At 42.6% G+C, this 16265-nt stretch overlaps 2 protein-coding genes across 4 annotated transcripts; one reads left to right on the top strand and one right to left on the bottom strand.

The window, feature by feature from the left end:
* Window positions 1–213: 213 nt before the first annotated feature.
* Window positions 214–5555, top strand: LOC6537516 (ras-related protein Rab-23). 2 transcript variants are annotated; one of them, XM_015192896.3, is made up of 3 exons: window positions 214–246; window positions 2785–3153; window positions 3764–5555. In XM_015192896.3, the coding sequence occupies exons 2-3, from the start codon at window positions 3034–3036 to the stop codon at window positions 4448–4450; spliced, it is 807 nt and encodes a 268-aa protein (XP_015048382.1). In that variant the 5' UTR covers window positions 214–246; window positions 2785–3033; the 3' UTR covers window positions 4451–5555. The 2 variants fall into 2 exon arrangements, with proteins under 2 accessions (XP_015048382.1, XP_002098062.1); XM_002098026.4 differs by lacking the exon at window positions 214–246 and adding an exon at window positions 2504–2525.
* A 657-nt stretch (window positions 5556–6212) lies between these two features.
* Window positions 6213–15998, bottom strand: LOC6537515 (RB1-inducible coiled-coil protein 1). 2 transcript variants are annotated; one of them, XM_015192895.3, is made up of 6 exons: window positions 15138–15998; window positions 12818–12979; window positions 9035–12097; window positions 8641–8974; window positions 8481–8580; window positions 6213–8277 (listed from the first exon to the last, which is right to left on the bottom strand). In XM_015192895.3, exons 3-6 carry the CDS (start codon window positions 11878–11880, stop codon window positions 7502–7504), a joined length of 4056 nt encoding a protein of 1351 aa, XP_015048381.1. In that variant the 5' UTR covers window positions 11881–12097; window positions 12818–12979; window positions 15138–15998; the 3' UTR covers window positions 6213–7501. The 2 variants fall into 2 exon arrangements, with proteins under 2 accessions (XP_015048381.1, XP_002098061.2); XM_002098025.4 differs by lacking the exon at window positions 12818–12979.
* Window positions 15999–16265: the final 267 nt, after the last annotated feature.

Genomic DNA, 16265 nt, shown 5'->3' with positions numbered 1-16265 from the left:
TACTTTTATATTTTTTTTATGAACCAATTCTCAAGTCAAATAAAAAGATGTATTATTAAAGTTTTTACAAGACGAATAAATTCAAATTCTGCTATTAAGTTGACATGCAGTTCAAAAAAAAGTAAGCCCGTTTACGTTTACACCCGTGTGACCATCTACCCAGCGGCAAACGGCATTTCTCTCGCTACGGTCACTCTGCTCGTAAGCCAGGCTTGACATTCAAATTTCGATCGCGACGAGCAACAGGTGCGATTTGTTTGCCATTCCGGTTCCCAGTGAGGCGCATTTCTCCCACTTGGCGCCCTAAGAAATCGGCCGGGGGCAAAAACCATACACCATAGTGTATATCGTGTGTGCGACCAGACTTTCACTGCGGGTCAATTCAGAGATCGGGATCCCAGGCGATGCTCGTCTTTAATTAAGGCGCTTCGCACGCGTTGTCGTCGTTGTTTTAGCTCCAATTTAGCTGTTTTAGCTGCTTTGTAGTTTTGGCCAAGTAGAAGAGGGGCTCTGCTGCGAACGTGTTTACGATTTTCAGTGCGATCCCAAGCTGTGATTCGAATGCGAGCTTTGCGTTTTCGCACTCGCAACTTCTTTTCGTTTATTTCTCACCAAGCAAAACACAATCGCAGTCGACTGTTGTTGAGTGGATTTTAGTGAGAAGTGGTAGTAAAAGAGTCATGAAAAATATGGCAAGACATAAAAAAAAAACACACAATAACAGGAGAAGCAGAGGGCGACACTGTGCAAAGTACCGTTAGTGCGCGACTGACTGTTTAATCATGATTTAAATAATGATGAACTCGCGGTCGTAATTGATTTAAGTAGCGCTCGGCATTTGAATAATTTTCCCCATATGAACGAACACACACACACACATACGCCAGCCTAGAAAATCCGTTTTTCCTCTGTAAAAGCAGCAGCAGCACAAGAAATGCACATGTGTAGGTGTGTGTTCAGCCGTGCACGGCATGCATGTGTGTAGCCAAGATCAGGTGTATTGGTACTGTTGTGAACCTAAATGGACAAGTTAGAATCCACATTCCACAACAATGGCCAAGAAAACGGCCGCCGCCGATCTATCAGTTCCTTGGGCAAATTCAAAGATAATTGCAGTGCAACTCCGTTCGCCATCTACTCCGTAGCCTGTGCAGAAAACCATTGGTAGCTTACAGGCTCACTCACACACAAGCACCTGGATTTATTGTCAATCTTAATTGTATTTTTCCATACAGAGGAAAATATATAAATCTCGCACGCGTGGGCTAATAGAAGTATTAATATTCACAGAAATTATAAAGCTCAGGCTTTTTATAACATTCAACATTTTAATTTTGACACAAGATACAAGAATAGAACAATCTCGCGATCAAAAACCTTTTTTTTTAAAGAAATTTAAGTGTACACATGGCTATTGAACTAAATCTATAACCGGTGGCCTTAATTATCATGACAATGAACTACAAAAAAGCCAACGAAAACAGCATGAACCTTTTAGAAGAAGCTGTAGGAAAAGAGTCGCGGCATAATTAGAACGAGCGAAAGGTGGCACAGTGGGTTAAAGGTGGATTTTGGGTTAAGAAAGATGGAAAGAAACAGAAAAGAAAAAAAAATGGAAAACACAAATCCTGTGTTACCTATATAGTTAGTGCAGAATGGCAAGTGCTATGAAGAAAGCTGAAGAAAGCCTGCCGGGAAATAATTAATTTTTTTATTTGCTTCCTTCGAAGGCAGATCACAGTATTTGGACAACTGAAACCTTGAGCATTCCACTTAAATGCATTCATATAAACCATATTTTCCACAACAAGTTTTGTTATTCATTTAAACACTGAGTGGAATTAGAAAAAAGCTGTGGGCTACACATATTTCAGTTTTACAGGTGATCCAACACCAATTGATAGTGGATTTATTATTGATATTTGGAACACCAAACTTCTGATTTATTGTGAGAACCGTAGAACCAAACTAAGTTGCCTACCAAACGGATAAATCTCCTTCACAACACAATGTAAACAAGTGGGCTTAGATACATGTATCTAAATATGTATGTATCTACACTCTAGATCTATTCCGAACCCACGTAGCCGCCCACGGGGCCGCAGAAAGCAACTGTAAACGGGGGAAAGGTCAGAAGAAAGAGGCAGAATTTTCAAAGAATTCATAAGCAGCACGCGCTAATGAGAATACTAATGCCATGCGTGCACCATCTCTCTTCTGACCACCATCACTGTGACCAGTATCCACTGGCTCCGGTTGTCCCACCAAACAACCTGACCACCGCCTACCTCCCTACCTTCCCCCGGACTGCCCACCCGGTCGCTTACCCGGGCGTTAGGTGTGTGGAAGCACCTGTTGTTGAACAACGTAACCGTGCGTTCGGGTTGCGTCTTAATGAAAGCCGCATTCGGTGGTTCCGGGGCCAGTTGAGAAAAAAGAGAGAAAAGCAAGAAAAAACACAGGGGGAAACGAAAAACAGAATTGGCCAAAAGAAGCGAGAAAAACAGCGCTGAAAACCGGTTAAAGTGAATATGAAAGAAAACCTTTTGCATTTACAGTCAAACTTCTGGAAGGGAAAATAATTTCAGTCAAAATATTGGTAAAACTTGTTGCATGGTCTTCTCTTAAATTTAAAGTAAAGAAATCGCCAAGAGAATAAGGTTTATAAAAATAGTTTTCCCAATATATTTTTCATTAGTTCAAGCTAACGAAATTTGACTGTACAACTTGCCTTATGTTAAGACTGATGTCTCTGAATAGTTTTTGTTTTTCGCTTTTCCACAGATCGAATTTGGTGAAATCAATGCGTAGAAAGTGAGAGGCAAAGTTGGAGGAAAAGTGAAAAGCTGCGGAAAACTTGGCTAACCAAACAAACACATTTGGACACACTCGCATTTGGCGGATTGAGATTTCGTGCTCCACCTGATCTGCTACGCCCGCCGGAGCTGCATTTGAAGCTGGAGCTGGAGCTGGAGCCAGAGTCCCAGCCAAAGTCAAACACCTGGGCGAGCGGCGGCCCACCTGCCGGCTTAGATGCGTCTAATCCAAACGGCAACCGGCGGTGCTGCTGCGTCCGTTCTGCAGACCCACTCCCAGTCGCAGTACAACTACACCAGCATGCGTGAAGATGATATCGAGCTGGCCATTAAAGTGGTAAGTTGCCCAGCTGGTCGCGTGAATCTCTTCCATTCGGAATGATGAATGGCTGAAATGAGTGCACATGAAGAAAAACAGTGTTACTTTTAAGGTTACTATTAGAGTAAAACCAAAAACTGAAAACCAGTTTTATTATTGATTTGATATCGTATATAGTTTTTTTTTCAGTGCTGTTTTCTCTCTACAAGTGTTGTGTATGGCAATGGTGAGATAAAATCCGATGGATGAGTCCGATGCTAATGGCGAAACTGAACGAATTAAGATTCTAGTTCAATTAGGGGTTATCCTCTTTCTGAGTGGAGTTGTTTCTAATGGGTTTTCTGAAATTGTTTCAAATTGATTTACAGAATGATTTCTGGATGTCTTTCTGCAGACAAGCCAAATTTGATTGAAATTTACCCGCTTAATTAACTTAAATGGCTAACGGATTTAAATGTCCAGTAGAAAGCAAATAAATATTGTGAAGAGTTAATTTTCTTATAATACATTTTTGTTAAATATTATTGAAATGGATTATTATTTGCTTATAAATGTATTAGGAAACTTCTACACATTTTAAAAAATACTAAATAATAAATTATTAACATAACTCTGGATTTTTCAATAGGTCATTGTTGGAAACGGTGGCGTTGGCAAATCGTCAATGATACAGCGGTATTGCAAAGGCATTTTCACAAAAGACTACAAGAAGACGATTGGAGTGGACTTCCTAGAGCGACAGATAGAGATCGACGGCGAGGATGTGCGCATCATGTTGTGGGACACCGCCGGCCAGGAAGAGTTTGACTGCATCACAAAGGCGTACTACCGCGGCGCCCAGGCTTCCGTCCTGGTCTTCTCGACGACGGATCGGGCATCTTTTGACGCGATCAAGGAATGGAAGCGCAAGGTGGAAAACGAGTGCAACGAGATACCCACGGTGATCGTGCAGAATAAGATCGATCTTATAGAACAGGCGGTGGTCACGGCCGACGAGGTGGAGACGCTGGCCAAGCTGCTCAACTGCCGGCTCATTCGCACCTCCGTCAAGGAGGACATTAACGTGGCGTCCGTATTTCGCTACTTGGCCACCAAGTGCCATCAGATTATGACCCAGAGCTACGACCAGGCGGCAGGTAACCAGCAAAACTCCAGCCATCCGTCCTACAGTAGCACGCCCACGATCAGCGCCTTCAGCCCGACCTTCACAAAGTCCAGCAGCGGTACCATTGTCCTTCGTCCAGCAAAGAAGGGCCATGGCTCCAGCGTATCCCGGAAGCGAAAGATAGTGCTCAAGAAGTGCGGAATATTGTGAGGAGTTTTCGAATTAGCTGAATGGATGGCAGGGGCGACTCGGCGGGCAATTAATATCTGGAGCATATTTAACGCCTAATTATTTTGGAGCCTAATGATGTTGTGGCCGGGTGGCCAGCCAACCGTTGGATGCAACCACAGCCATTCACTAGTCGTGCACAGACTCCGCGTGATGTGGTTCAGACATGCTTACAGAGCAGCAGAAATAATCGGAGGCAGCAAAGTGGATCTTCTGGATCTCCACGAAGATGAGGTACCCTCGAGGGCGGACTGAGAAATTTTGGATTTTAAATATTTGATTTACACTACACAACGGAATGTTTCCGATACTCATATTTCTCTTAAGAATTACACATTTTTATAACTCCAATTCATAGAATTAGCCGACTTTTTAACGCTTCGGATTTATTACTTCTACTCAAACTATTTAACACTCCTGTTTATATTTATCCTATATAAAAGTTATATACACCCAATACTCTTTGGCTATACGAGGCCATTAAACCAAAACAATAGCATCCAATCGACAAGGATAAGTTCTCAAAACCATAGACAATATGCATGAGCACGGCAGTTTCTCAAAAAATTGCCCCAATTAGTTTTAGATATGAAATCAAATTTGTATGTATGTATGGCGCACACTGTTCTATAACGGAGACTGAAGCATCTTTGCTTTTATATCGGATATGTATATAGGGATTAGCTTGGGTAATTAGTTTCCCTAACCAAGCACAATTAAAAGGCTATTTATCACGCTACCAAGCCCAGATATCCATGTGAAATCCCTTTGCCAATTCGCGTTGGCCAAATGTGCAATTAATTATTCAGCTTTTTTAATTATTAACTAACTAACTTAATTATTAACTAAGTAACAAGTCATGTCAAAGCGCAATTTGACGCGATTCGTGTAGACCAGTGTTCGCATTCTATGCAAAAAACTGCAGATAGAGCACAAGGAATTCGTGAAGCATGTAACATGTAAGCGGAATAGGAGAATAATAGTAAATAACCCTAAGCCTATTAATATTGTATTTATAAATGTAATTAAACATTAATATGTTTACCTAATAAATTATTTTGTGTAAATTAACTAGAAATTTATCTAATTGGAAATGATTTTTGTTAAGGGGGGGGTAGGGTTTTAAAGGGAGAAAAAAACAGGTTTTTACAGATTTTTTTTTGGGCGTACGGTAAAAGTAAATTTATTTCTGATTATTGTACATTAAAGAGTAGTATTTGAACTATATTCTGTGAAATATTGGTTGAAAAATATTGAAAATTGACCGAATGGCAGCAATTCTTCGTAGGCGCCTCAGAAAAAATACATTTTGCGGTGCACGTCATACCTCAGCACTGGATAATCTGATATGAAATACCCAACGTTTTTCCATCAATTTTTATGTCCCTCTAGGTATCCCTGTCGAGTTTTTCCATTTATTATAATTTTTGAACTTTTTACAAAACTTGAAAGTGAAAATACCGATTTTTGGCCAAAGTTCATGACTATTGTTGTTAATAATAAAAAAATTAAAATCAAAAACGAAAAAATCTCGACAGGGTTACCTCATAAATTATGAAAGGAAATACTGTAAAAAATTTGAGAACGATCGGTTGAATAGATTTTGAGATACAGAGTGCACCGACTCAAAAAACATCGATTTGAGAAAAACGTGTTTAAAGTTTTTGTTGCTGTCTTCCCTGCTGAGGGATTACTCTGGTTGTCGTTCGAGACCCGCCTACTTCCAAAGCTATATCTTTGTGAGTTTTGCTCCGATTGACTTCCTATTTACAGACAACAATCTTGAGTTACTATACTTTCATAATATGCAATTAAAAAAAATTACTTTTTTTGAACCCTCAAAACCCTACCCCCCCCTTAAGTCAGCTGGCACCAATTTATGGAAGTGTGTTCGAAATTGGAGTTCAGTTAAAATAGCCTAAACACATTGGTGGGAAGTTTAGAAATTATCTTTCTTTAATCATAGATTAAAACAGCAGTCGTAGTTTTGAAATGTTTACCATTTTTTATTTGATTTTTGATTTTACACTTTTTTTGTAAGCTTGACAATTCTGCGATCCGCTTCAGTTACACCATCGTTTACAAGTTTCCTCATTTAAATCGTTTAAACTATTTTAAATCTAATTTTTTGTTTCTTTATATTTACACTTTGCGTTAAAAAAACTATTGCTTTATAACGCATAAATCATTAAATGGTATATATCTATTTTGTTGTAATTTTCAAGTGTTTCCTTGTATTAATAAAGGCATAAATAACTATTCGTCGATTTCCGTTCTTATTTATATACACAAAGTCGAAAAATCAAAATATCTTAGATATAGACAAGGAGAGAAAGTAGAATGTTTAATTTTTGGAGGGACAGGGGAAGAGAGTGTTGTAAGCTGAGCATAAAACTGTGTTTTTGCAGGCTGAACCCTGTGTTGTGTTAGGGTGGGTGTGTGTGCAAACTCTTTGTGTTATAGTCTTTATAAAATGGCTATAAAAAATATAATTTTGTGTTCCTCATCTCAATTTTACTCGCTACGAAACTAATGTGACTTGGAAATAATTTTCTTGGCACTAAATTAAGCAAATAATAACTTTAAACCGAAAACTACCGATGTAAATATTTTGATTATAAGGTGAATTTGTTAAAGTACATTATTTTTATTTTAAATACAAATTTCGAAAATCCTAGCTGTGCCTGTATCTCGGTATAGTTGTGTTTGAAGGGGTAGGGCCCGTTTTTAGATTTGATAAGATTATTTCATTAAGCAGACATTAAAACATTTGTTTCTAGTTTCATTTTGAATATATATTGCGCACTTGGCTAACTTTAAATCAGTTAGTATATAACTTTCACGTTGCTGTTTTTGTTAAAGGTTGCTGTTGATGTTTGAGGCTACTGTATTGTGTGTGTCGGCACTGAGGCTTATTTTCGAATATTGTTTGTTGGATTTGACGCGGTTCCTACATAGAGTACAAGATTTAGCCTAGATACACACTCCATTTATGTATATTAGTAGTTATATGTGCCTCCCAATTAAGGTGCACTACCCAGAAATCGGAAACTCATCGGCATCACCATCATCTTTGCCCTCCAGCGAACGGTACTCGTCCGAGTCCTCGCTTATGGTCGCCGTGCCAATAGACATTGGCAGCATGGAGGCTGTGCTGATAATAGGCTCCGCACTGATGCTGGCCAGGATGCTAGCACTTGTAGAGGGAGTAGCAGTTAATACAGCTGGGGGATTGGGGGGCACATAGATGGTGATGGTTTCCGGTTCCGGATTCTCCGGTTGGATTGATTTATTTGAACTTGTTTCAGCCAAAGGCGCTGCACTTCCCACCTGAGCTGGTGGTTCAAGTTCCTGTTGCTGTTGGTGTGGTTGTTGTGTTAGGGGTTGTGTTATTATATCAGCAGAGGCCAACAGTAGATCCAATTTAAGTTTACTTGATGCCGTTGGCTGCTCTGTTATCACAGACTGTGCTTGAGTTACTGCCGTCGTAGCAGTTGATGTCGGACCTCCTCCTACCAATGCAGCAGTTGTAATTGGTGTTGCAGATGATGATGCTGTCGATGGGGCTGTTGCAACAGCAGCTGTTACTGCCGGCACTGAGCCACCAGCAGCATGCAACTCATCCTCTTCGCTGACGCTTATGTAGCGACAACGCTCGCTGAGCAGCGATGCCGACTCATCATCCTCCTCATTTACGCTCGTAATGCTCACCGTGCGCTGTTTGAAGTTCTGATAGACGCTAGTGCTGCTGCCGGGAGCATCAATGACATCTCTGGGCGATACGACGACAGCGGCGGTGGATGAGCTGGCTGAAAAGGGAAATCGTAAGTTAATTTAGTGCATTTATAGATCATAGATTACTTAACCATTAAACAAAGCTAGCTCAATATTTAAAAGAAAATATCACCAATATTGAGTAAAATGAATTTGTTTCAAATACATATAGGACATGCATTTAAATGATTCAGTGTTCCCAACTCAGAAGGATACACCAGCCTCAATTGTTACTTACATTCTAAGCGCTCACGCCGCGAAGCGTTTCGAGAGGGCAAAGGGGCCAGCTTGATGCGATAGAATTTGGATCCCCTACTGACGCGATACCGATTGTCATCCTGCAAAGAAACCACACTGGTAATTTATTATGCTAGATAAATATTTTATTATGTACACACCTTTCGCGCCTGGCAGTACTCCTTGTCGGTGACCCGGCCAATGGCGTAGTAGGGCAGCGGAATCTGGTTGAGATCCACAACTGTCTGCGAGGGGTCCAATGCCGGAGTGGGTGTGTTCGGAGCTGTCAACTGCAGACTAGCCAAACTGTCGGCATGGACAAAGTACAAAGTGAGCGAGTCCTGGACGACCATAAATTGCGCGTGGCGCATGCTCCAAACGACGAAGACAAGATCGCCTCGTGCACATCCTTCCAAGGCGATAGATCGGTGACTGGGATTTACGCCAGACTTCGATCGGGTCAGGGGCCCACCAACATTCAGATCGTAGGCAGAGCTATGGGCGGAAAAGCTAATTGTTAGCATTAATTAAACGGGTATAAAAAAAGGTTCTTACTTTCTCATGGCGGCCACACTGGACTCCATTTCTTGGCGCCGGCTCTTCTCCTGGCTGAGCTCCTCTTCCAGCCGACACTTGTCCTTGTTAAGATAGTCGATCTTCTCCTTGAGCCAGCTGTTGCCATCCTCGTTGGTGATCATCTCCAGTCGGGTCTTCAGTTGGTACGTCTCTTGTGTGAGAATCTTATTCTGCTCCCGCAGCTGCTCCAGCTGCCTTTCCTTGTCGGCCAACATGTCCTTTAATATGCCCACGTTGGCCATCACAGATTCAGAGTTCAGGGGAAGCAGACGTGATTGCCATAGTGATCGTTCCGAATCAACGGCTTCGCTAATGGCACGTTCCTTTTGGGCCAGCAACTCCTGGCGCTGCTGGGCCAGCAGTTGGTCGATATCCACACCAGCGTTTGCGCTGACCACGCTAGCGCTGCTTGTCGGTCGCTCTATTTTCTCAAGACTGCTGTCCGATGGTGAGCGCTCCATAGAGGTCATCAGTTTAAATCGGCAACGTAGGGACTCCAGCTCCGTTTTGTGCTCGTGGATAAGCTCCTCACGCGCCTGGGCCACCGCAGCCTGCTTGTCCTGCTCTACCATTTGCAGTTTTAGGCGCATCTTCTCCAGCTTCTCTTGCGATTTCTGCTCCCGTGTCTCACACAACATTTTTAGCACATTGCATTTATCTCGCAGAAGATGCAACTCAGACTGGAGTTCATCCTGGTAGTTGGCAACGTCACTGCGAAAGATGCCCACATTGGAACGAGCTTCGGCAAGGCATGATCGGGCCAACTTGGACATATTTTCCATATCGCTTCGCATCCTCTGGAAACTGCCTGCATTCTCTTCGGTTAGGGTGCCAGCACTTAGCATTAGCAGGTCCTCGGTAGCAGTACTCTGTGCCACTCGCTCCACCAAACTGGTCGAGGTTGATGTAGCAACACACTTGGAAGTGGAGCTAAGCTTTTCGAACTCTGTTTCCGTATCAGTTTCGCAATCAGAGGCTGCTGCCTGCGCCTGTAGCTCAGCCAAACGTGGAACATTTAGTGGGATATCCCGGTCCTCCTCTTGGTCTCGGTCCACATTCTTAACCGAACGCAGGGCGAAAAAGTCTATCACAGGCTTCATGTCGGGCAACTGCATCTGTGCGGCCAGTTCTGGCAACTGCGAGGAGAGCAGCTCCATGTCCGATCGGCTCAATGAAGGGAGACGTGTGTCAAAGGTCAAGGGGTGCTCATTTGCAAAAGCTGGGGGCATGTCACCCATGCCAGGAAACAGAATATTGAGAAAATGGCCTTCAAAGCTCGCATTGAACTCTCTCCTTCGGCGCAACTCCTCGCTGTGGATGCGATCAAAGTCCGCAGAAAGTCGAGTGGCCCACTGCCGAAACTCATCCGAAAAGATCTTCCGACGCACCACCTCCGCCACGGCCGAAACATAAGTGCTCGGCGCCCGGTGGATCTGCTCGATGATGCAGATGTGACGTTCGGCACGACGCAAGCAGCGATGATTAAACAGCAATCTGTTGTCAAACTCACTCATCCCATTCTCAATCCACACGATCCGCCGCAGACGTGTGTGCAGATTCCAGCCCAACTCATCCTTGGAGTTGGCTATGCAGCGGCAGTACTCGCGTATCTTAGTGTGATTATCCAGCATTACCTGTAGCTGGGAGCGATGCGAGAGGCAAAGATCCGGGAGGACGGAATTGTCGCGCAGATTCTGCGCCCGCGCCTCATTCTGCTGAAGGGCTAGTGCTTGCTCCTTTTGCTCCTGCACCATCTTCTTGATCCGGAACTTAAACTCCTCCAGCCTGCAGAGACGGTCGCCGAGGCCCTTTATCTCCTTAACATCGGCCTGGTTAGCCAACTTAATGATCTGATTGACTTCCTCCTTCAGCTTCTCGTAAATGTCCGCACTGAAAATGTCCAGTCCCTGGATGCACTCGTCTGACATGAGCTGCAGGGCCCTGTGGTTACCCTTGGAACTGATCCACTGCAGCAGATTTAGGTTGGGACGACGGGAAAGCGAACTGCTGCTAGTCTGAACACCGCGCTCCGGCTGCTCATCAGATTCCGTTTCCACCTCGTCGCCCATTTTCAGCTTTTTATTGGGAGAATCCGATTGGGAGGATTCGGTGAGAGCCTGCTGCTGCTGCGCTGGCTGTTGCTGGGCAGTAAAGACGTCGTCGTTCTCCAACAGTTCGTCAAAGCCATGAAACTCGGCCTCGGCAAGAGACATTAGATCCGGAAGTATGGGAATCCTGCCCAATTGCTTGAGATCATCGGGAAAGTTGCGCAGCAGCTCCAAAAAGCTCTCTCGTTTCTGGAGATGCCGATCAAAAAAGGAGCAGAAATTTTGGAAGCGGTCGCAAAACTCGTTTGTCAAATCCTCCATATTGGCCACCACAGCCGACCAGCCCTGCTGCTGCAGGTGCTGCTCATGAACCAGACGCTCGCACAGATCCTCCTCCTTTCTGGCCAACTCGCGCATGTGTTGAGCCAGCTGAGCGCGCTGACGCACTGTCTCCAGGGCCGGAGGTAACCGGTGACTTTCTTCTACTTGACGACGGAGCTCGTTGTCGGCGTCCGAGTTAAATATCGTTGGCGGTAGGCGCTCGTCCCCCGTGAGAAACATATAGATAGGATTAGTGTCCGTGCCAGCTGAGTAGCACGACACTTGGGTGGAGTGCGTTAGCATTTCGCCTCCGCTCACCAGCAAAACAATGTTAGCGGCTGGGATGTTGTGTAGCTTCTGGATCGTCTCCTTTAGATGCTCCACTGGCTGCAGTGCAACGTTCATGTCAAAGCTTAGCATGCGGCCGACGTCCACATGGAACACGTACAGCATCATGAAGCCGTTGGTGATTTTCTGTCTCCGACTTGGCTACCGCTTTCTGGAGGGGATCCTCCCGCTCCTCCCTCTCCCACGCCCGCTTCTCCTCCCTCTAATCCTGATGCTGTCGTCTCTTGAATGGTTTGGCAGTGCTTCAGACGATATAGTGGTATTTCCTCATCGGTACATGTGCCTGTACTTATGGTTTTCTTATACTCGTGTTGTTATTGATTAGCTGTAAGACAAAAATACTGATGAGTACAGATAGTCTAATCTGTGATACGCATTTTACTTATTAAATTACACTCCTTATTTTACACTTTTGTTTTTGTTTCAATTAAGTACAAAGTAACAAACAATATCACATTTGAGCATTCCAACACCACACAATCGTACACGTGAGTACGGTTTCAGAAAATTTGTCAAAAATGTTTTTGTTTTTGCCTTTTGAACCGTAAAAACCAACTACACTCAACCGCTTACAACGATTGGATCCACTAGTAAATCCACCGCAGAGGCAGAGATTTGCTTAGCTATTTTTAAGCCATTTATTGGATCACTTTTACTGCCCAACAGCTGTTAGACAGACTGTCGCAGTTGCTTTTCGCTCTCTTTGTGTCGTCACAGGGACAATAGAAGGGAGTAGGCGCATGGTGGGGGGGCGGTTTAAATGTTAATGACTAACTGGTCCATTTCCGAGTCGCAATAAAAAATAGCAGGCCGAGCATGTGCACAGACGCTTATTCATTTTTATTTTTATAATTTTGTTTACAGTTTAGCCTCGTAGACGGCTTTTGGCGATAAAGCGCCTAGCATGGGAAACGGAAAAGCGGATAGAGCATGGCTCCGCATTTAACACACGCGCACTCACTATTCCCCACACTGTTTATTTATTTGCGAGCCGTAAACATCAGCAACCAGAACAACAACAGAAAGAAACGTGTTATCAACGCACCTTGATTTCAACACGTCTAGACTTGCGGGTGGCTCGAAAACAAATGATCACAGCAGAGAGAGCAGCGGAGAGCAGAGCGCACGACGAAAGACGGAGACACTTTGAGCGGGCGAGAGAGCGCCGCAAGTGTGTGACGATGAATCAGCTATTTTGTAGCCAAATCTAAAACAAGAAAGAATGTTACGCTAAAGTCGAATGCAGGTAGTGAAAGTGCGAACAAGAAGTTTTCAGGCATATTGATAGAAATAGAAAACAAGGATTTTATGAAAGTAATAAACATATGTTTTAAAAACAGTGGGTGTGACACTTTTGGGTGGCTTGTGGGCGTGGCAAAAAAATAGTTTAGGGTCGGAAACGCTTCTTTCTGCTTGTAACGTACTTTTCAACAAATCTAGTTTACCCTTTTACTCCGCGAGTAACGAGTATAATAAAGCAAGCAAAATCAAAACCAGTTTAATTTAAGAAGTTTGAACGCACGAGTTTAGCTCCTCGTCGGAATAACAAAAAATAACCCTTTTAATACATATATAATTAATTTACTTTTAGTTTCATTAATAGATTAGAAATATCAATATTTCGAAAGAGATGTGTGGCATCACTGTAGAATGAGAGAGCGATGCTGCACGCATGTGTCAATGCAAACGCTGAAGCGAACTGCGACGCTGACGCATCAGCGTTTACCTGACTCCGCGATAATTTTGTACCTAAGCGCATTGTACCATTCCGTTAAACGAAACTTTTTAATTTTCAAGATACGGGATATTAGGGAGAGTTTTCTCAAAATTTTCCACAGTTTGCGAACACGTGTAACGGTACGCCGATTTTATAGCTGACGAAATACCAGGAACGATTAGCTCAGGATCATATATAATGCCCAGGTAAAAACGCGAGGTTCACTTAGGCAAATTGATGAAATAGCCGTTGGAATTGATAGGCAGAAAGCATTAATCATCCAATGCAATTATCGCCGACTCTTCAATCCAAATAGATTCGATAGCGAACAAGCCTGATAAGATCTTATCAGAGGGGTGGTAAGCTGTATCTGTATTACACTTTAGGGGGTATGTATCAAAATATGTGTGATAACCGGGAGAACCCCCAAAATGTCATTGGGTGGATAGCTCGGAGTCAAATGTTTCATTATGTAGTCTTGATTGTACGGACTTAAAGCATTGCACTTTTATTTTTACATTAAAACATACCAAAGTGAGGCAAATAACAACACCTGTTGGATGTTAAAACAAATTTTTGTATTTAAATAAAATGTAGAGAATTTAGAAACCTACGCTTTTTTGCTGCTTAAGATATGACAAAATGCAAATAAAAAACCCGACGCTGACGTACTGAACTGAACTGCTTATGAAGTTTATATGAGGTTGATGTACTCCGCAATCAAAAAATCCAAGCTACCGGATCATTGTGGCGAGTCTAGGTGCCAAATAGCGGACTTGTAGAAGAGGATTGCAGTCAGAAACCCTGAACCCAGCCGGGTGAACTTAAACTGAACTTCTCTGCCACTGCAAACTGATTATAGCGCAGTCAGAGTTTATCAGCCTTAGCCGCTTCTTTTGTTTTGTCGTTGTGGGGGGCAGAAAACCCTCTTTCTAGCAGGGATAACCATAAAGAGAGCGGGGCTGGCTAATGTGTGGTTGTGTATGTGTGTCTAACTACATTTAATTGTATGTAGCCCCAGCACTTAATTATAATGTATACATATTTACATCATCTTAAATGGGATTTAAATGCAAATGTAAACAAATTTGGCCAAGAAACAGAAAAGCCGAAAAAACAAAGAATAGCAGACCATTAAAACGAAACTGAAAAATCGGTTGAAGACTAAACACATGATCAGCTGATCGCCTGCATCTTATCGATATTCGATAATTCAAGCCGAGCTGCAGCTCATCCTACGTTTTCTCTTTCCCCGCTCCATGCCTTTCTCTGCATCCCGCTCGCTCACTCAGATGTTGTTTTGCTTTATTCCCTCTCCTTCTGCACTCATTCAAGTGCAGTGCATTTAAAACAAAAAGCTCTCGAATGACTAACAAGTACACACAGACTTGCACGGTGTTCTTGTAAAATATGTAAATTATGGCAATTAATTGCAATTTGGCTCAAACGAACGAACACAAAGCGTGAGGGTTGCTGGAGTTATTCAAAAGCGATACAAAAAATGGCAGCAGGTGTATGTAGTTGCAATGGGGTGCAAAAAGAGGACGGGTGGGATTTCTGCAGTTAAAAGGGCGTCGTCGGATGCACTGTCGTTGGTGTGCATAAAACTATAACTAACGATTAATTAAACTACCCCACTCACACTCACCTTATATTCTCTTAGCAATTTCCACAATAGTGCGTCAGTGTGATTGTGTTGCGTGTGTGTGAGTGCGAGAGTACGTGTGTAAAGTGTTATTGTTGTCTGGTTGTGTGCGCGGTGTGTTTTGGTTTTAATCAATTGTAAACGGGCACGAACACACAGGCTCTGCAAATTATTTTACATCAGCTGTGGCTGTATCTGTACCCAATGTGTTTGTGTGATTGTTTTTATTTTCATCAACAACAGTTGCATTTTTTCCTCTTTATTTTCGCTCGGTTGCTGCTCCCTCTCTTTCAACGCCACTGTGTTATTTTATTCTCTTCCTCGCCTTCTCTCGCTTTTCTTATTTATTTTGTATGGCTCTGCTTCTTTTTCCGTCTGCGTATTACTTTTAAAACTGTTTTCGTTGCGTATCAAATGTGCAAATATCATTAACTCGACTTTCCTTAGTCCAAATGTCTATCAATATGTTCGGCCCAAGAAATATTTTCCAAATAATTTATGCTGTTTTCGTTATTCTCTTTCTTTCGGTTCTCTTTCGCTGTTCGCCTTCCCTTTCTTAATCTATTTCTTTGTCTATCACAATTGCGTTTTTGTTGCTACTACTCCTGTCAGTGTTGTTGTTGTTGTTAGTGTTTGCTTATGCTTTCTGTTTGCTGCTGCTTGTTGTTGGCAGTTTTACTTTTCGCGTCAGTTTTTTGCCATTTACACGATGCGGGCACGAGAGCCTTTTAGGTATTTAGAGTCACACAATTTCACTTGCGCATTTTGTGGCTTTGCTTAGATTTCTAATTAAATTAAATGGTATAAAAATTAAATAACGCACTTGGTTCTCACTTTTTTTGTCTTTGCTTATGCCTTGCGATGTGAGAATGACAACAGATTTTCAAGTTGATATCGATAGCAGAGCTGGTGGGGATACGAAACACAATGGTTGCCAACCGATTTTCATTGGCCGGTCTCTACTGGGACACAAAGTAAAGTTGTTATTAAAGCAAAACTTATAAAAGTTTCAACAATTCACTGTTTGAATTAAATTTGAATCTCTATGTTTAAGAGTCCGACATTTTATATAGAAATATATTCTGTACCTACTTCCATAATTAAACATTTATTTTAGTTAAGTATCCTGTT

The sequence above is a fragment of the Drosophila yakuba genome, chromosome 3R (assembly GCF_016746365.2).
Source record: "Drosophila yakuba strain Tai18E2 chromosome 3R, Prin_Dyak_Tai18E2_2.1, whole genome shotgun sequence".
NCBI lineage: Eukaryota > Metazoa > Arthropoda > Insecta > Diptera > Drosophilidae > Drosophila > Drosophila yakuba.
The sequence above is the reverse complement of the archived record's forward strand: the minus strand, read 5'-3'. Positions and strand labels throughout refer to the sequence as shown.